At 53.7% G+C, this 18,429-nt stretch overlaps 5 protein-coding genes across 5 annotated transcripts; 2 read left to right on the top strand and 3 right to left on the bottom strand.

Moving 5' to 3' along the window:
• The first annotated feature begins 3,923 nt into the window (after window positions 1–3,923).
• Window positions 3,924–6,973, top strand: HER10_EVM0009503 (uncharacterized protein). The gene is made up of 3 exons (XM_035478989.1): window positions 3,924–4,632; window positions 4,918–5,791; window positions 5,846–6,973. Exons 1-3 carry the CDS (start codon window positions 4,405–4,407, stop codon window positions 6,814–6,816), a joined length of 2,073 nt encoding a protein of 690 aa, XP_035328348.1. The 5' UTR covers window positions 3,924–4,404; the 3' UTR covers window positions 6,817–6,973.
• Window positions 6,974–7,166: 193 nt separating this feature from the next.
• HER10_EVM0012934 (uncharacterized protein) lies at window positions 7,167–8,748 on the top strand. The gene is made up of 3 exons (XM_035482309.1): window positions 7,167–7,248; window positions 7,318–8,194; window positions 8,302–8,748. The coding sequence occupies exons 1-3, from the start codon at window positions 7,218–7,220 to the stop codon at window positions 8,579–8,581; spliced, it is 1,188 nt and encodes a 395-aa protein (XP_035328655.1). The 5' UTR covers window positions 7,167–7,217; the 3' UTR covers window positions 8,582–8,748.
• Window positions 8,749–9,702: 954 nt separating this feature from the next.
• On the bottom strand, window positions 9,703–10,562 carry HER10_EVM0009086 (uncharacterized protein). The gene is made up of 2 exons (XM_035478585.1): window positions 10,161–10,562; window positions 9,703–10,066 (listed from the first exon to the last, which is right to left on the bottom strand). The coding sequence occupies exons 1-2, from the start codon at window positions 10,258–10,260 to the stop codon at window positions 9,870–9,872; spliced, it is 297 nt and encodes a 98-aa protein (XP_035328316.1). The 5' UTR covers window positions 10,261–10,562; the 3' UTR covers window positions 9,703–9,869.
• A 2,632-nt stretch (window positions 10,563–13,194) lies between these two features.
• On the bottom strand, window positions 13,195–15,836 carry HER10_EVM0012916 (uncharacterized protein; the record flags this gene model as incomplete). Its single annotated transcript, XM_035482293.1, has 1 exon — window positions 13,195–15,836. Exon 1 carries the CDS (start codon window positions 15,031–15,033, stop codon window positions 13,195–13,197), a length of 1,839 nt encoding a protein of 612 aa, XP_035328652.1. The 5' UTR covers window positions 15,034–15,836.
• Window positions 15,837–16,198: 362 nt separating this feature from the next.
• Window positions 16,199–18,126, bottom strand: HER10_EVM0000315 (uncharacterized protein). The gene is made up of 3 exons (XM_035470102.1): window positions 17,587–18,126; window positions 17,049–17,477; window positions 16,199–16,984 (listed from the first exon to the last, which is right to left on the bottom strand). Exons 1-3 carry the CDS (start codon window positions 17,839–17,841, stop codon window positions 16,511–16,513), a joined length of 1,158 nt encoding a protein of 385 aa, XP_035327502.1. The 5' UTR covers window positions 17,842–18,126; the 3' UTR covers window positions 16,199–16,510.
• Window positions 18,127–18,429: the final 303 nt, after the last annotated feature.

Below are 18,429 nucleotides of genomic sequence, written 5' to 3'. Positions count from 1 at the left end.
CTGATGCCAGCTAGTTGCGTATGTAGCGTATCGAAATCTCGATTTTATTTATCTTTCAAGTTTCTGGACACCCATCCATCCGTAAGGTACGAATACCATGCCAACCTTGTCGAGGCGTAATCCCATAATTCCCATCCAGATATATCAACACGAGGCTCCAGAATACGCTTACACCGCAACAATGTCGTCGTGTCGTTCCTCGCTATACCTGACGCAAAGTGGGCACAGAAACAAACATCCCAGCCCAGATCAAAAAAATACTCCGTCTCCGCAGTCAAGAATCGAATCAAGGACGTGCGTGCTCCCTCCCGGACTCGTCCAACCAGCACCTCGATTTGATCACCGATCGCACAACCCCGGCAACCGGACTTCAAGCCCGACGTGTGGAGGACAGCCGATGGCCCGTCCATCCATCACCCAAGACTGCCATCGCCTGTAGTGCAGGCGCGCGACGTCTCACCTTCCCACCGGCTGCCAACCACGCGGTACCGACGATGCACAGCAGCAGCCGCCGTCGTGCGTTGGTGCAGCCACACTCGAGAGTCTATGTTTCACCCGCTGCTTGCCACCAAGACAGAATGTTTTCAAGAGACCACGCGGAAGTCTATCCTCATCTCCCTTTAGTAACTCCTTCCCGCCATCTTTTTCGATGAATCTCTTTCTGTCTTGTTTCCGTGATCATCCGGAGACTGTTGTGCAACTTGCTATACTTCTTACACAACACTTCTTGCCCACGGCTCTCAAGACAAGTGTCAGCAGAGCTGGATGCCGAACAAACCAGACAGCCTTAGTTGCCAGATAAGCTTCAGGGCTTCGAATACTTCATCTGTCAGAAACCAGTATCACATCGTCTCTTTAAGTCTACCGTCCAGCTGGCTCATTGTACGGGTGCGCCGAATATTGCAACAGTCTCATGCGCGTCGAAGCCAACTTGCCGGAACCTCTACGAATCAGCAGCAGCTTTGACAGGCGGCACGAACACATCTTCATGATTCGGTATCTGGGTTCACGTCAGTAATTCCGGCCGGCTTTCTCACCTCTGCCTAGCGAGGTCAACAGCCATGCTCCGTGGCTGCACTTTATGGCGAAGCAACCATGAAGCATCACGAACCGGCCGTTTCTGAGAATCTTGTCTGCCTTTTATACACGCGCTACATGAGGTCCCTGACCATCGGCATTTGTATTCATCAGCCTTACAAGAGAGGCAAAAGTGAGCTCTAGCGTTGCGGAAAAGAGAATGGAGAAGCCGGCGTTATCAGCGAGCGGCGAAGGACTTGATCGAAGTCAGGCACAGCTACCAGCACTCAAGATGCTACCTTCGAGACTTTTAATAGATTTCTGGGATGCATGTACAATTGCTTCTTCCAGCGCGTCACATCCCGCGCGACCCTTGTAGCAGTCTCCGCAGCCATTCGAGATGACGAAGCATGATAGATGGAGCTGCTTTGATATCGCTTTTGAGAGGCGTACCTGGCCTGGAAGCTCTGGGCTCCAGTCTGAATTATATCAGGTGCCAGCTATACGGATCCTGTTCGATTGGCCATCATCCAGTAACTGTTCAATAGTTCGAAGCGGTTCACCGGGAGAGGCTTTGATGTTTTGCGGTGAACGATTGTGAGTAACCTCGTGCGAGACCACCAAGTGACTCTTGGTAAATTCTTCCTCTCGTAGCCCATCAGCAGTAAGCTGAACTGAAATTGCCCCGCGTATCATCGCTGCTCCTACTTCTCAGATTCACAAATTGCAAAGACCGTCAGGGCAGTTTTTGAGATCCGTTACTAAGGTGCATTGACAATGAGGTCTCATGATAGGTGATCGAGTGATCGTGTCTCCAGTGTGATCGAAAGCAACTCGCACAAGAGGAACGTAGGCTTCCGCGCCACGAACCGAGCAGCAAAAAGAAAACATGCCCGTGAAGTGCTCTCATGGGATCATGAATAATCCATGGCACTCGCTGGTCGATCTACCGCTATGCTTGCTACCTACTTGCACGGCCTACGTATGCTGCTTTCATCACCTCCAACCGTTTTCAGCCTCCTTAAGAATGTATCTTGAAGCTTCTGCAGTCCTGTTGTAGCCCATGCACTGGTCGCTATGATTTCATACAGTGAGGGAGGACTTTCTCTTGAGCACTCATTCAAATCGTGAAGCTTACGCCTCGATGTCTTGAAGAAGGGACTCACTGGAACGTTCTTCTCTCTGTACTGCTGGTCACCTCCGTCCAGGTTCTGGCATTGACACTGAACCAACGGAGATCTGTTTAGGATATATACAACCTTCGCCAAAATCAGGATGATGGACATGTGCAGCTGGACTTGCGTAGGCTCATTAAGGGGTTGTCAGGAACTTGAAGCCTTACTACTACTGCACCAAAGCAAAGGCGTGGGGTCATGCTGGAGCTGCTTCGAGATCGTCGCGAAGCGCTATTTATCATATGCAGAGCAAATTATCTAACGATCCCAAGGCCATCTGCCTTATGATCACATGATGCAAGCTTTGCCCTGGCCATCATCAAAAGTCAGGGATGCAGTTCACGTAGTAAGCTCATGATCGGAGCCGAGGGAAGTCCGGGGCCGAACAAGGCCTTACCACCTACGGAGTACACAGTAAAGGTTTAAACAGCTTTAAACAGCATGAGTTTAGCACTTCCAATGAGCCTCGGGACTAGACCAGCAAAATTTCGGATCCGATCAATCGATGCCTCACTGCCCTGATAGGAGGTGGCACTGGCGAATTAGCGAAGGTCAGGCGATATTTGACTCTCAGGTGAGGCTAAAAAAGGGGGCACGGCAAAGACCCGCCATCTTGGGTCAGGTCCATGTAGGCAGTAGGCTCGGGCATTGTTGCACAATGTTGGAGAAGCTGGGGAACATTGTTGGTTTCGAGGAGGAATTCGGAAGGGCGGGGAGTGAGTGGTGTAAGAATCGGTCGATAATGATGTGGTTGTTTAAACTTGAGCTGTGTAATCCAGCTCCGACCACTGGGCGCGCTTGGTGTGGTGCGAAAGAAGAGGCAAAAGGCACAGCTTGAGCAATGGGAGGAAACAGCGCTGCAGAGATCAGATGACATGCACCTTTGGACTCGACAGGGTTCAGCTGTCTTAATCGAGGCTGCTATTCACCGCTGCCCGGTGGGTTCATGCAAGGGCAGAGTCGGGACGTTTCCACCGAATCTTTCTGCAGGCTTTGATGACAATTGAGTTTCTGTGAGCTGACAGCATCGGATGAGAGGTTATGAATAAAACATAATGAGAGGTTTCTTTTGGTCTGTCGGTATCATACACGTGTACTTGATGAATTTCAATCATGGTATAAAACTTACAGCTGTCAGATGAAATGGCGGAGTGAGGTCACCGAGGAGTTTTGGTCAGACGGCCTCGGGAGCTTCAGGGACCGACCAAGTGGGCTTTGGAGACCCATATAGGTGAGATACGACACGTGATTGAGCAAAACAAGGTGAACTGGAGCTAACGAGATTTGAAGGCGACGGTCGGCGACGTCGCGGGTGCCGGTTCTGGCCCGTGCGTCGTCCTCCCCTGTCACCGCGACAACCAGGGTCTTTTTTTTTTTTTTTTTTTTCGTCTCTTGCTGTCCAGTCGATGCAATGTTTCTTGCCATTTCTTCAGAGAGCTCACAGCGGTGAGATTGGCTGGAAACAAATTGCAGCGTACAGCAGCTACAGATGCAGTAGCAGATGGAACCAAAGTATCGGACCCGATCAAGATACGGAGTAGACAGGAAGGGGGAGGATTGTGCGGCCCCATGACCACATCATACCTGCTCCATTTAGGTTGACGATTGCTGTAAATGACTGGATCGAGACAGCTACTGGACCAGTGAACGTGGATCTTGGGACCTGGAAATAACTAACCCGGCCCCGACCCCAACCGGTTTCCTCCCATCTCCCGTCAATAATATCTTTGGCTTAAGCTTCTGAAAGGATCCAATTCCAGCTTTCTGCAACGGCTGATTATCACCTATCGTGTCTATCTACCTGACGGATATCCCTCAACCAGGTTGCAAGGCTGCAAGAGACAGACAGGCCAGACCAGTAGACGCCAGGCCACATTGGATACCCATCTGTTGTCATTTGGTCCCTCTTTGTTGGCCCTCCCTTTGTCCATCTCTCTCACACTCTCTTCATCCATCTCACTTCACCCTGTTTCGAAACCTTTTTCCATCCCACGTCTCGTCTCTTCCTGCAGAACTCGGAGCTGCGACAATTTGTCTTTCGCCCCGTTATTGACCCCCGACTGCCGGCTCGCACGCTCGCACGCGTCGCCCTCGGCACCCACCCCAGCAGCTCTCCGCTCCCCCAAAAGCCAAAAGCGCAGGCCGAACGAAAAAAAATAGCCACACCACGCATCAACACCTCCCATTAATCGCAATCTGACAAGTTCATGCAATGTCAGGCAACACCCTTAGAGGCACGCCCAATCGCGGCCAGGCCCGTGGAGGCATCCCCTTCACCCAGAGCCCCTCTGTCACAGGCTCTGCACCTCCCGCCGCCGTATCCTCTGGCATTCCGCGCCCTGTCCTAGAAACCCAGGCTACCCAGAGCGAAGTTGGCGGCGGCGGCGGTGGTGGATCAGGAGTCAGTGCCAGTCGTCAGAAGCAGACCAAGAGAGATGAGGTATGATGCCCTTTTTATTTTATTTCTTCTGATAGTACCCCACGATCACGACTTATTGCCTCTTTCTGCTCCTTTGCCTTTGGAGGAAAGATACGCAGACTGCTTGTCCATCTTCTGTTGTTGTTGTCGTCGTCGTCGCGTCTCCAGTCTCGTTGGCAATCCGATCGTGTCTACTACAATCGGACCTCCAGAAGCTGCTGCTACCTCCAAATGGCCAGACTCACCTACGGCGAGCTCGAAAGAGCCAGACTGCTCGACACAATGGATACTGACTACTACGTCAAGGCAATTCGCAAGAAGATGGAGAGCGATCTCTCCAAGAAGAAGCACCTCACGAGCCGAGCCCGTCACTCCCGCAAGGCCCCTCCGGGCACCGTCCTCGCCCTCAAGCCCAGTCAAGCCCTGCAGATCAAGCCCGCCACCACCGTCGCCGAGGCCGCTCAGCTCATGGCCGCCAAGCGTGAGGACTGCGTCCTCGTTACCGACGACGACGACCGCATCGCCGGTATCTTCACCGCCAAGGATCTCGCCTTCCGTGTCGTCGGCGCCGGCCAGAAGCCCAACCACATCACCATTGCCGAGATCATGACCAAGAACCCCCTCTGCGCCCGCACCGATACCAGCGCCACCGACGCCCTCGATCTCATGGTCCGCAAGGGTTTCCGTCACTTGCCCGTCATGGACGAGAACCAAGACATCTCGGGTATTCTCGATATTACAAAGTGTTTCTACGATGCTATGGAGAAGCTGGAGCGTGCCTACTCGTCCTCGAGACGTCTGTACGATGCCCTCGAGGGCGTGCAGTCCGAGCTCGGCACGAGCCAGCCGCAACAGATTATCCAGTACGTCGAGGCTCTGCGTTCCAAGATGTCGGGCCCGACTCTCGAGTCGGTCCTCGACGGACGACCCCCAACGACGGTCAGCGTAAGAACCTCGGTCAAAGAGGCCGCGCAGATGATGAAGGAGAACCGAACCACGGCCGTCCTGGTGCAAGACCAGGGTGCCATTACTGGTATCTTTACCAGCAAGGACGTCGTCCTCCGTGTCATTGCCCCTGGTCTCGACCCCGCGACCTGCAGCGTTGTCCGCGTCATGACGCCTCACCCGGACTTTGCTCCCATGGAAATGAGCATCCAGGCTGCCCTCCGCAAGATGCATGGTAAGATTTCTGTACGAATAGAATGGACTTAGCACCAGCTAATTTACCATACAGATGGCCACTACCTCAACCTCCCCGTCATGAACGAGGGCGGCGAAATCGTCGGCATGGTCGACGTTCTCAAGCTCACCTACGCTACCCTCGAGCAAATCAACACCATGTCTACCTCGGACAGTGAAGGACCCGCGTGGAACAAGTTCTGGCTCTCGCTCGACGACGGCACCGAATCCATGATGTCCGGCGAGGGCAGCCACACCCACCACACAAATCTGGGCTCGCGCATCATGTCTCCCGACATCACCCGGGAGCGCATCGGCGATAGCGTGGCTCCCGGTGACTCTGCCTCCCACGTTGGCTTGGAGTCACCACCTCGTTCCGCCGTCACCGGCAACAGCCCAGCTCAGCAGTCTCCTGCCGAGCTGCCCTTCCCCTTCAAGTTCAAGGCCCCGTCCGGCCGTGTTCACCGCCTGCAGGTCATTGCATCCCAGGGTATCTCAGCGATGGTGGCCAACGTTGTTGCCAAGCTGGGAAGCGAAGTCGAGTCCATTGGCGGTGCTCCCGTGGCCGAAGAAGGCAAGATCTCGGGCGGTTTCGCGCTCAGCTACCTCGACGATGAGGGTGATTCTGTCTCCATCACGACGGACAACGATCTGCTCGAGTCCATTCTCCTCGCCCGCCAGAGCCGCCATGAAAAGGTCGACCTGTTCGTTCACGACCCCGAGAAGCCCCCCGTTTCCGCCGCACCCCCCACCATTGAGACCATTGCGCTCCCCACCCCTCCCATCTCTGCCACGCCCGACCTTCGCCGGAGAAGAGCATACGACGACGAGGACGACGAGGCGGAGGATGAGGACGAGGATGGGTCTACCATCCGGAGGTCGCGTCGCTCGAAACACCACGCACCCGCGGAGAAGGAGGTCATTGCTGGTGTTCCCAACGAGCTGCTGCTCCCTGGTGCCATTGTGACGCTGGCGGTTGTCATTGTCGGTGTTTTCACGATCTCGCGCCTGACCAGTAGTAGGTAAGGGATGCGCTATAGAGAGAGAGAAAGCTAGAGACAGGAAAGAGGAGGATCTCAATCACGACTTTACGAGAGTCCTTGGCGAAGCATTGTAAATATGTATCGAGTATTATTGTCTTTACTAGACTTGAGTACCCCGACGTTAAATTAATACACCGCACATCCGTTCTATCAATTTATTGAAAATGTGAACCATTGGACTATGTTGGTAGCTTTGAGGAGTATAATTGCACTCATCGTTCTTGGTATTACAGTCAATTGAGTGCTTACCTAACATGTGGGGCGTATCGGCAGGGGCGTTGCGGAGACTTCCGTCCAGCTTCCCCGAGAGCTCCAAAAATTGTTCTTGGGAAACTGCAGCAGCGTAACGACTCCTGAGCACCCAACGCCGCCCGCCAAAACGCCATGATTGTCAGAAGCATAGTCAGCCGGCATGGTACGTGAAACCTTTGAAGGCTTTCAATCCAATTGACGAACTCAAGCTAATACTGACTTCTCCGTACAGGCAGCAAAGCCCTGCTGGCACCAGCAGTCGCCCGATCATGCCACCGCGCCGGCATCACGACCGACGCCCTCGTCGGCGCCATGACGCCCGAGACCTTTGCAGACCTGACCACTTCCGCGGCCCTCGGCCAGATCCCCCAGGTCGCTCCGCAGCACGACCCTGATGTCGCAGCCAAGCGCGTCGAGGCGATCGAGGCCCGCTCCAAGACGGTGCCCAACGCCTACAACCGCTTCCGCCGGCAGCAGAACCTCAACGCCCGCGTCGGCGCCGCCGTCGGACGGCCGTACGTGCCCTCGCAGCTCATCGAGAACCCGCCTCACCCGAAGGATATCAGCTTGGAGCTGCTGATGGCGAGTCAGACGCACATGGGACACCACACGTCCCGCTGGAACCCGGCCAATGCCAAGTACATTTACGGCGTGAGGCAGGGGATCCACATCATATCCCTCGAGACGACGGCTGCGTACCTCCGTCGCGCGGCGCGCGTGGTGGAAGAGGTGGCGTACCGCGGCGGACTGATCTTGTTCGCGGGCACGCGCAAGGGACAGATGGACATCGTGACGGGGGCGGCGAAGCTCGCGGGCGGGTGTCACCTGTTCACCAAGTGGACGCCCGGCAACATCACGAACCGCGACGTGATTAACCAGGGCAAGGAGGTGCGGATCGTGGACGAGAAGGATATCACGCTGCAGGGGTTCGAGAGGCTGCAGAGGACGGGAAGGCCGCTGGTTCCCGATTTGATTGTGTGTTTGAACCCGAGGGAGAACTATACCATGCTGTACGAGTGTGGGTTGGCGAACGTGCCGACGATTGGGATTATTGATACGGATGCGAACCCGGATTGGGTTACGTATGCCATTCCTGCCAACGATGACAGGTTAGTATTTTTCCACCCTTCTTCCCCTTCTCTCACGCCGAACTTCACACCCAGCCCCCCAACTACCTCTCTATCTATGCCCCGTTGACTAACAATGTCGTGAACAGCTACCGATCCGTCGCCGTCATCGCGGGCGTCCTCGGACGCGCGGGCGAGGCGGGCCAGAAGCGCCGTCTCGCGGCCGCGGAGAACGGCGAGTCGGAGTGGACCACCCCGCTGGAGACGCAACGATTCATGAAGGCCCAGGAAATCGCGTGGGGGAAGGAAATAAAGAAGTGGCAGTCGACGGCCTCGCACGCGGCGCACAATCCGGGGGAGGGCGAGGAGGCGAGGTTGCTTGAGATGTTGCAGGTTGATCGGAGCAAGGCTGTTGATGGTGAGCTTTGAAGTTTTTTCGGTAGGCGGTTGGGGTGAAGTGAGTGATGAGGGTTCGGGAGATGGAGATGGGGAAAGAGAGAGAAGATGAAGGAGGAGGAGGGTCCTTTCCTGGGACTTTGTACTAGACTACCTACCAATGTATGAACATGTACCAGTATTTCTATAGAGATTCGCCCTGTGCTGCTGTCGACGGGCGTTTGTCACTATTTCCTCTTGTATGTGTGTGAGATTGGGAGTGATGAGTTCTTGGATGCAGGCATACGATTCTCGCCCATCTCGTCCCTCAGTAAAACTATCTACCAGTTCAATCCTACAACACAGTTCGTGTGATATCACCGCCGATGCTTGACCTCGACTTTATCCCGGTTGATTTTCAGATCTATACATTTACTCAAGGCTATCAGCGCCGACTAGACTCTACTGGATCTTAGCTGGATCGTTCATACCTAGTGAGCGTGGTCGCTGGACCGAGCCTGGGCCCTCTCTCTCAGTTGGGGCATTGACCATACGTGTTACATGTAGATGGGCAGGTACTCGGTGAAGCTCTTCATATGAGACGAACAGTATATCATCTCTACTCTATACGTGTCAACGAAGAAATGAAACTAGCTTAATTGTGTGTTTGTTTTTTAGTTTGGCTTGGCTTTGTGTGGCGGAAGTGGGTAGATGGGGTTGAGTGGTTTATATCTGTTGCTAGGGACACGGATGTGCGGTGACCTGATCATTCCCCCCTTTGCTCTTTTTGCTCTGACGGCTACGTGTACTCTCTTTTCATTCGTACGAAAAGCTGTCGTGTCAGAATGTGGCCCAATGCCCAACATGAATACTATCATCTACGTGGTGAAGGGATCTTTGGTGTGCGAGTTCTGTTTGCTCAGTGGAAAGGTTTACTGCGATGAATGTACTGAGACAACAGTGAGGCGATTTTCTTGAATACATGTAAATGTTCCAAGATGGCAGGCAAGAAAGTGATCTCGTCATCCAGTCTTTGGGGAATGTTCACGACATAGACCACAAGTCTCATCAAGTAGTACCCCAGGAGCAAATACAAAGTAAATGAATTCTTTGAATGATATCGAAAAAGTTGGTATCTCAAAAACGCTAAGAAATGTGGTATCAAGTCTAAAGTTGTCCCCCGTCCCTAGCAACCAAACCATTGTGGTTGAAATCGTCGAAAGAAGAATAAAAAGGATCATAATCATACGCTTTGTCGGCCAAAAGTAAACGGCCCAAGTAGAAGTCTCTCCTCTCTGCCATCACATTTCCCTTTCCCTCCTGGGCTCCGTTGTCCACCACCTTATCCCCAGATGGGCTCATCGCGAGGAATCTCAGGCATGGCCCGCGGTACGGGCAGGGGCTTGGGAACGTCGACGTCCCTCTTCTCGGCGGGCTTCTTGCCGCACACATTTGCGTTGTTGCGCGCGGGGTCGGTGTTGCAGATGAGGCCGCCGCAGCAGGGCTTGTCTACTTCCGTGGTGCTTGTGAAGCAGAGACCTGAAAGGGGGATTTTGTTAGTGAATGCGAATAAGTATGGGTTGAGGTGAGGGTAATTGTGTGGAGTGTGTGTGAAAGGTAGAGAAGAACTAACCTCCTTCTGCGATGCATTGTCTCTTGATGAGGCCTGCGTCGACGCTGATTGCGGACGCGGCGCTGATGAGGGTAACGAGGGTGAGGAGTGAGAACTTCATCTTGACTGATTTTTGTGTTGAGTATGTGGTGTTTAAAGGTTTATGAGTTGAATTTGTGTGTCGTACGTATATCGCTTGTGTGTAAGATGGACCGGTCGTAAATGTGCTGTATTGGTTGTGTTGGATGTGTGTAGAGAGCGTGTGTCTGTATGTATGAGTGAGCACTTTTGTGTATATGCGACGTGTCGAATTCTGAAAAGATTTTGTGAGAGCGAATGTTGTCGATAAAAGAGAGGCTAGCTGTGTGCTGTCACAGAGATGGACGGAGAGACCAAGCTGATAAGTTTAATGACACTATCGAAAGAATAGGAGGCGCCACGGGAAATTTCGTGGATGTCAATAGCGCTATATAACCTTAGTCCAACCTTCTTTGATTGATTACCACCCCAATCAAATTATCAACGACCACACCCTCACCCCTACCTGCCGGGCTCCGGGCCAACACCCTCCCTTGACTCGAAGAGAATAAAAGTCGCAATCGGGAAACAAAGTGCTGGCCTCGACCGATCGAGGCTGTGTAGGCGGTCCCGCGCCAATCTGCATCAATTCTACACACCCCACCCCCAATCGTGACGAAGTTCGACACCCTTCAGATCTCTGGGCGGCCTGGGCTTCTGAGCCTTCTGTGGTGTGAAGTGTCCGTCAGATGAGCCAAGCGCGGTGACCAGACGACCAGACGTACGCGTACGCTGCCGTTTGGCACGGCGTCGCAAGTTTCGGCAGGAGGAAAGTCACAGGGTTACGCCCGTCTCACGGTCCGGTTCCCGAGTTCGTCGCAATAATGTGTGCCAGAGTACGGTAGTGGTTATCACCCCTTCCATCTCGCTCCTTGCTTCACCCCCCGCGGGCGCGGAGTTTTGGAAGGGGTGGGAGTGACCGTCTAGACGGTACGCCGGTGTGCCGGTACCTTAACCTTGGGCACACCAGGAGGGAAAAAAAAAGGAACGCCTAGGTAGTGTAGTCACCGAGAAAAGGAAAGAAGAATAAGTGCTGCTGGGAACAGAGTTCAAGGCAACCCCGGGCTGCGAGAGCCTGCGAGGGATTCTTGGAAAGGGACAGGTTTACGGGACAGAACATGCGCAGTTTCAGAACTTCCGATGTAATGGAGCGGCCAATCGGGTGGCCGCGGGGTTCTGCTTTTTTCGAAAGAAAAGAAGGTTTCTAAATATATATGAAATCTGGGTGCCGTCTGGAGTTGGTGAAGTTGGGATGATGAGGTGGCCTCCTCCCTGGCAAGACTGACATCCGTACTCCGTACACCGAAGCTGTGCGGTAAAAGAAGGGCAACTCGATAGAGTGCAAGCACGGTTCTGTGAGCCAACGGCAGGGCTGTTGAGCATAGGCATGGGCAAAGACGTTGCTTAACGGGGATTATGCTCGCCAGCCCTGCCGAACAGGCCGGCATGCCATCTCGCGGGGGATACTGTGTACCCAATCACGTCGTGTGTAATACGTCTTTGCTTTTCGAACAGATTGAGTCTGTGAATTGTAATTGAGAGAGAGGTCCCACTTTGATCTCCGCGCCCACGAGGCCAGATAGATGGATGATGGACATGGCAGGGCAGAGCATGAGAGAGAAGCACGAACCGCGACGGGATGGTCCATAAATTCGTGAGCATTATCGGTCCTGCCGACCAGATACCGGAGGACACACAACCCGCCGCCCGCTGAGGGAGGCTGTAATTGTATCGTCGGTCGCTTTCCTGGCCCCGTTCTTCTTCTCTCGGTGTCTGCAGATCCGTTGGCTTTGAGTGAGGGATCCGAACGCTGTGAGACTTCAACACCCTCTTCTAACCCGTTGCCTTTGCTGTCAACCCAACATTAACAATCCAAAAACACCCCCCCAAGACCTTGGGTAGCACGCAAGACGAGATAGAAACGGAGTCAAAGCAAATGCAATCCGAACAGGTTTCAACTTTTCAAGCGCTGGGTTTTTTTAGAGTTTGGATCCTTACGTATACCAGAGGGAATCCGAAAATTAGGTCTTGGCAGCCCCCTGTCTTTTTCGCGTTTCCAGGATCCCGTCAGAAAGATGAGACGGAAGCATGTTCGCCCCGGCCGTTGTCGCCGGCTGGTTCAGTGCATTGTTCAGTTGCACGACACACACACCCCCACGAATCGTGGAAGCCTCGTGCTTGGGCTGGAGCTTGACTCAAGGAGAAGCAAAAACTTGAGGCGGCATGTTTGCAGAGCGCGGAAGTACATACTTCAGAGTACCCACGGATACTAGCGGCACCAAAGAACTTCAAATCTTCCATGAAAAAGAGAAGAATTGCAAGAACTCTCTGCCCGTGGTTACGATTAATGGCCGCGTCATTTTAACCGCTTTAATTGAAGCTAAGGTAGCTCTTAGATTTGGCCGAGAAAAGAGTTTTTGAGATTACGGTACTAGGCACGGCATTAGTGCGCCCCGCTCATCCCGGACGGAAGCGACGCCCCGAATGACCGGCCCGGGCTGTGTGCCCCACACTATCTGCCATCCGCTCCGGCGCTCGGCTCCATGCCCCTAAGTAACATGAAATGGCATAGAAGAGATCGGGAAAGGACAACGCGAATAAGGTAGGTAGGTACATAATTGAGAAATCATTCACGAGACTGATGTTTTCTATCCTAGCTCTGTCGGCCTCGATGACCCGTTGCAATGAGACTCAGCTTTCGAGGGAAAGTCACACACTGTGATTTAAGCGCAACCTAGTGTCAAAGTACTAAGCCAGGACATGCTCCTCATGAAAGCATCTAAGTAAGTAAAGTCTGAATTGCTGACATGTCCGCTTGCCATGTTAGTAAGTTGTGCAAAGTCTATCAAGTAAATGAAATGGAATAGAAAAAAAGGACAGATCCGCCTCCGCCGCCTCCGCCCTCAACCATGGTATTCAAGACGCCAAATATACACCACGCCACACCACCAGACCGCTCTCCTCTCATTCATTGAGATCACCCATTGATAAACTCTATAGAATAGACATCCTTCTCCCTCCCGTCCTTCTCCCCCATAACCGCATCCGCGTCTCCATCTACGCCCACCCCAACCCCAACATCATCGTCATCCCCCTGCTCAATCAACATATCCAGATCCCGATCCACAGCAGCCGCCTCCTCCGCCGACACCCCCATCTCACCCAACCCCTCTACCCCTTCTTCGGCCTCCGTCGCGTTGAGCAACGCCTGGAAATCGGTGTGGTGAGGGTGGTAAGGGTTATACGGGTTCTCGTGATGATGGTGATGATGGAGATCGTGATGTGACGTCGGCCCCGGCGGCTGTAGCCCGCCAATGATCTGCGGATCAATCGGCTGGAAGGACTCGTCTTGTAGCATAGGGTTATGGTGCGGGTGCCGTGGTAAGGGCGAGGCCGAAGGGTCACGGAGGGTGTGAGAGGGTGGTAAGGAGGTGACTTCGGCGTAGGGTGATGATCTTGGCGGTGATAGGGGCGGGAGGTGGTGGTGATGATGTGGATGTTGGTGTTGAAGCGAAAGAACATGGTCTGCGGTGCTAAGAACTGTCGAGGTAGGCCCTGGTGATAGCGGCTGCGGCGGCGGTGATGTTGAATGAGTGTGATGAAATGAAGTATTTGTGAGGGGATTCACAACCGATACAGGCGGAGCAGAAGAAGTAGTAGAAGCAGCAGTAGCAGCAGCTGCCAAAGCCGCCGCCGACCTCCCCTTGGCACCACTCCCGTTCCCACCCCCCGGCGCAGGCGTCTTGCCGAGCTCCTTACACTCCGTACAGTTCCGAATCACGTCGCTCGCCGTCTCCTTGATGCGGCTCCAGTGGTACTTCTCCGCAATCGTCGCCGTCGTCTTGTTGATCCCGCCGTGGCCGGCGGCGTGCACCTCGCGCGCAATCTCGTACTGCCTCCTCGGATCCGGCACGACCTCCTTGTCCTTGAGCATCAGCCGCTCGCCCCCGCCGCCGGCCTCCCCCTCGCCCACCAGCTTATAGTGCGTCGCCGCGCTCCGGAGCCTGCTTTTCTCGGCGCGGTCAGCACCCGCCGGATACCGTCCATATTTCAAATAAAACTTGATCTTGTCGAAACGCTCTTCACTCACGAGGTCCTCCGACTCTGCGCCGTTGCTGCCGGGTACGGGCAGGTCCCGCCCGTAGATGATGGCGTCGATGAGGGTGCCCGGGTACGAGGCGAGGTTGCCGCACCCCTTTACGCGGCCGATGCGCTTGAAGCCGAGGGCGTCCCAGATCTTGCACGAGGCCACGTTGGTCTCGTAGACGAGGTTGAAGACGGAGTAGGTGTAGCCCAGCTTGGGCGCCCAGTCGATGTAGCACTCGCCCATGAGGCGGCCCACGCCGCGGTTGCGCGAGGCGTCGGTGACGAGGAAGCCCGCGTTGCACACGTGGCTGCTGCGGCCCGGGTAGTTCGGCTTGATGTAGAAGCTGCCGAGGCACTCGCGGGACCAGTCCATGTCGTCGTTGAGCTCGGCGTGCGGCTGCTCGATGTTGCCCAGCATCATGACGGCGCCAAAGTTCTGGAACCAGTAGGCGCCGAATTGTTCGGCCGTCATGGTCTCCATCATCGGGTAGGTGTCGCCGCCCTCGATTTCCTTGTTGAGCTGGTCGCTTAGGTAGCGCACCAGGGAGGGAGGGACCTCGTGCCGCGAGGCAAAGGGGATGATGGTGGCGACGGTCTGGCGATCGCGGAGCGTCACTTGACGCGGGGTGATGTCGGCCGGCAAGGAGGGGTTCATCGGGTCCGGGTACGGCGTTACCCCGGACACCCGGTAGATGGTGGGGCTCGCCGGGTCATCTAGCATGGCCGGCATTTTCGGGGTAGTTTACTGACTCGGCGGGGGGCGGATCGGCACCGCAGGGGCCCTTCTGCCAATCCAAAGCTCCTTGTAGAGGGGCAGGTGCTCCGTAGTGTGTAGTGAGCAGCGCCTGTTGGCCGTTTGCGACGGACTGAAATTCCCGGTACTGACTTTTATGATACCAAAAAGTCAAGAGTTAGTCAACATTTCACACATGTATAGCAGTAGGGAAAGCAGCGGTTGATAAGAAAATACGCGCATATCCCAAGATCATGTCTGGCCCTGCATGAGCAGACTCCCCTCTTCCGTCCCCTCCCTTCATGATATCCGATATCTAAGACGGAGCTAATGGAGGGGGGATTTGGAACAAGAGAGAAAATGCAGGTTGAATTTGTAAGGAAAGGCTGCAAGTAAGCCTACCGAAAATCTGATCTGACTCTGCTCAATGCTGACTGACTTTCCCGCACTACTGAGTCAGAGTAAGAAAAGCAAGACAACCCCTCCGGCCAAACTGCCGATTTGGCGCAAAAAGCGTAGTCAAGCAAAACGAAAAAACGGCGTGCGTGGTGGTACGGATGCACTGGTGGCTTTTGCGCTGCACTTTGGTGTACGATCGGATAAGGTAATGAACCGCCTTGCCGTTTCAGCTTTTGTGATGACACCACAGCTGGCTAGCATGCACGAATGCCTGACCTTGGCGGGGTGTGTGGAATCGGGAGGGAGCTGCTGCTGCTGTCCTGTGCTGTGCTGTTGCTCGAACGTGCTGAAATGTTCGTTGGTGATGTGTTTCCTGGACCTGAGGCCTGAGGGGTGGAGGGGTTAAAGGAGGGAGGGGAAATGCGCAGGTTGCGAAGTTTTCAAACCCGGACTTTGGGACTTGGGGAAAATGTAAAGTTATGTAATGGAGATTGAGCCATATTATGCGCCACATTGTGGCTGAACCTTACATTGTCTCTCTGGCAGTGTTGCTATTCATCTCCGAGAAGAAACATTACAATAGTATGACAAAAAGTAAGGATCGAAACAGTACTCAAATAATTGTAATTAAGTGCGGTCTTACAACTATACCTATCATGCACTCAGTTGTCTCAATACAGAGATTCTTAGATGCGTTGTATCAGTCCAAAGGTAACTCACGTGAATCCACTCTAAGGCATCACCTTGATGATGTTTGAAATCTGACGAAAATTCCATATTTTCTAGCGGTTAGCGAGCTCAGAAGATCAGACCACAGAAGATCAGAAGAGACAGCAAAGAGCTATGGCTACAATCAAGTGAGTAAGGCGATACCCGTTTGAGAATGCCACCCCAACCACGGAAAGGAGCTTGGTGGCGCAACAAGCTCGGCTTTCAACAACACTATCTTTAACCATCGTTGGCTTCAAAGTCTTCTGTGTTGTTGAAATCGCTTGAAAATACCAAACATATACACTCTATCTAGGTTTTCTACAGTCTATTGGATATCATACAGAATCTCACTCTCAAACGCCAGTCAAGAGCCACACACATCGAAGCTGTTAGATTTCATCCGCATATGCCAATCTGTCATCGACGACATCAGAGACGGATCAACATTCCTATTCGCCTTGATGAAGACAGTCTCATAGGGGTGAATGTTGCTCCCGAAATACTTCTTGTCCCACAACAAGTCACCGGAATCCGGGTGAGCCTTGCAGTACTCTTCGACTCCTTGTTCGGAATGCAGAGCGGTCATCATGGCGTCGACTTTGTAGCCGGCGTTCATGATCAGGCCCGTCGTTCCGACCTCGGCATGGACCGCGGCGTTCCAGTCCGCATAACACCCGCTGAGACCGACGGGAGCGTCTTTGCTTCCGAAGCGGTCGTCTTCAGACGCGCTTGTTGCGACTGTGGGGTCCAAGAGGATGCCCATGCCGACATCGTCAGTAGCGAAGATCATGGACTGAACGTGCAGTCTGGGGATGCAGTTGAGTGTCATTCCAACGAGCTGTTTGAAAAAAGTTGTCTTAGAGCTCACGTCATGTCAATTTCGAAAATCTGTGAAGGCTTACCTTGGTTGTCTCCGTCACCTTGCTCAGGTATAAGTCCGACCAGCAGGACGAGCTCCACGCCGGTAAGAACGGCCCTCGAATGCTAGCGTTCATCGTGATGAACCGCTTATACTTCTTCCACAAGTCGTCCTTCCTCAAGACTTCGCCAATAGCACCCATGTCGAAGCAGGTGTTATCCCGCTTGACGATGCTAATGTTTGGCAGGTCAGGAATGGTGCTCGACGCGTTCGCATCTCCATTGAAGATGAAGACAAAGTCTGCGCCATTGTGGATACCCTTGTTGACAAAGTAATCAAGGTTTGCCCGCGCGCTCTCGGAGTCATGATACGCATACACGATGAGCGGCCGGTGTTCTGAAGACGCACTCTGTTGGTCTGGAGTTGCGGGTTTAGGCGAGGAGCCATGCGCGATGGATTCAGGGATCGCGGGCTTTTCGAGGGGGACCACCCCTGGTTAGCTGCCGGACCCAACAAACTTCGACTGTTACGGCACAGAGCACCGTAACCGCTCGCGGGGAGGAACGGGAGAAAAAACACACCAGTTGGAACGGCAGTATCCACCAGGCCGATATCAGGAAGACGGCCGTGAGAAGGCCAATCTTTAGAGGTGTCCAGTGCACCCCGAGAGACGGCATTTTCGGAAGCGCTTCGTCGTCGTGAAGAGAAGGTTTAGGGTGTATGTCGTCTAAAGAGGAAGAAGGAAACGCTTGGCCGGCTCCATGGAGATTTGGGCTCAAGATAACGTTGGAGCGGCGCGGCAGGGAAATCCGGACTGACGTGGAAGTGGATGGCATGATTGCGAGTTGCGCTTATGACTGGTCGGACAACCCCTGCCATCTGTGGATATCACCAATTATAGGACCCTTGCCCCTGATGCGGAGCGGACGGAGTGTGGGAGCGGTCGGCGCAAGCGCTCACGGATGCCGACGAGCTAAGGAGATTTTGTTGCCATCGGCGGAGACTGAGATCTTGGGTGAAACGAGTTTAGAGATCTAGACTATTCCAGTTTTAACGTACGAAAGTTGAGCTCAACACCATGAAGTTGTCGACACAAGTATCGCGACTTTTCTGGAGATACCGCAACAATCTGGCTGGCTGGGAGATTAATTCAAATTTCACGCACCCTGTTTCACACCCATGGATTATCAGGTGTTCCTCCAGGCAGCAAGTCAGATTTCAGGGCGCTTGCGTTGGTTCAGTCTGCAAATTTGGCTTGGCTGTTGGCGCCTTGCATCCTGAACTGCATAGGACCCCTGGACAGAGGCACCGAATCTGGCAGATATGTGGGGGTCACTGCGCATATTTGGCCCAGCCTGATATTCTGGCATGCAGCCGAACGAATCACGCATGGCAATATGTTGGTGTTGGTGCAAGTTGGAGTT

Source organism: Colletotrichum scovillei (assembly GCF_011075155.1).
Source record: "Colletotrichum scovillei strain TJNH1 chromosome Unknown Contig00010, whole genome shotgun sequence".
Taxonomy (NCBI): Eukaryota; Fungi; Ascomycota; class Sordariomycetes; order Glomerellales; family Glomerellaceae; genus Colletotrichum; species Colletotrichum scovillei.
This window is presented reverse-complemented; position numbering and strand designations above follow the sequence as displayed.

What these genes read in the sequence shown, in the direction of transcription:
- HER10_EVM0009503 (XM_035478989.1), top strand. Translation starts at nt 4,405, where the DNA reads ATGTCAGGCAACACCCTTAGAGGCACGCCCAATCGCGGCCAGGCCCGT. An exon ending in AGCAGACCAAGAGAGATGAG is followed by an intron (nt 4,633 to 4,917) that starts GTATGATGCCCT and finishes TACTACGTCAAG; the next exon opens with GCAATTCGCAAGAAGATGGA. An exon ending in TGCCCTCCGCAAGATGCATG is followed by an intron (nt 5,792 to 5,845) that starts GTAAGATTTCTG and finishes TTTACCATACAG; the next exon opens with ATGGCCACTACCTCAACCTC.
- HER10_EVM0012934 (XM_035482309.1), top strand. Translation starts at nt 7,218, where the DNA reads ATGATTGTCAGAAGCATAGTCAGCCGGCATG. An exon ending in AAGCATAGTCAGCCGGCATG is followed by an intron (nt 7,249 to 7,317) that starts GTACGTGAAACC and finishes TTCTCCGTACAG; the next exon opens with GCAGCAAAGCCCTGCTGGCA. An exon ending in ATTCCTGCCAACGATGACAG is followed by an intron (nt 8,195 to 8,301) that starts GTTAGTATTTTT and finishes TGTCGTGAACAG; the next exon opens with CTACCGATCCGTCGCCGTCA.
- HER10_EVM0009086 (XM_035478585.1), bottom strand. Translation starts at nt 10,260, where the DNA reads ATGAAGTTCTCACTCCTCACCCTCGTTACCCTCATCAGCGCCGCGTCC. An exon ending in ACAATGCATCGCAGAAGGAG is followed by an intron (nt 10,067 to 10,160) that starts GTTAGTTCTTCT and finishes TCCCCCTTTCAG; the next exon opens with GTCTCTGCTTCACAAGCACC.
- HER10_EVM0000315 (XM_035470102.1), bottom strand. Translation starts at nt 17,841, where the DNA reads ATGCCATCCACTTCCACGTCAGTCCGGATTTCCCTGCCGCGCCGCTCC. An exon ending in GGATACTGCCGTTCCAACTG is followed by an intron (nt 17,478 to 17,586) that starts GTGTGTTTTTTC and finishes CCCCTCGAAAAG; the next exon opens with CCCGCGATCCCTGAATCCAT. An exon ending in AGGTGACGGAGACAACCAAG is followed by an intron (nt 16,985 to 17,048) that starts GTAAGCCTTCAC and finishes TTTTTCAAACAG; the next exon opens with CTCGTTGGAATGACACTCAA.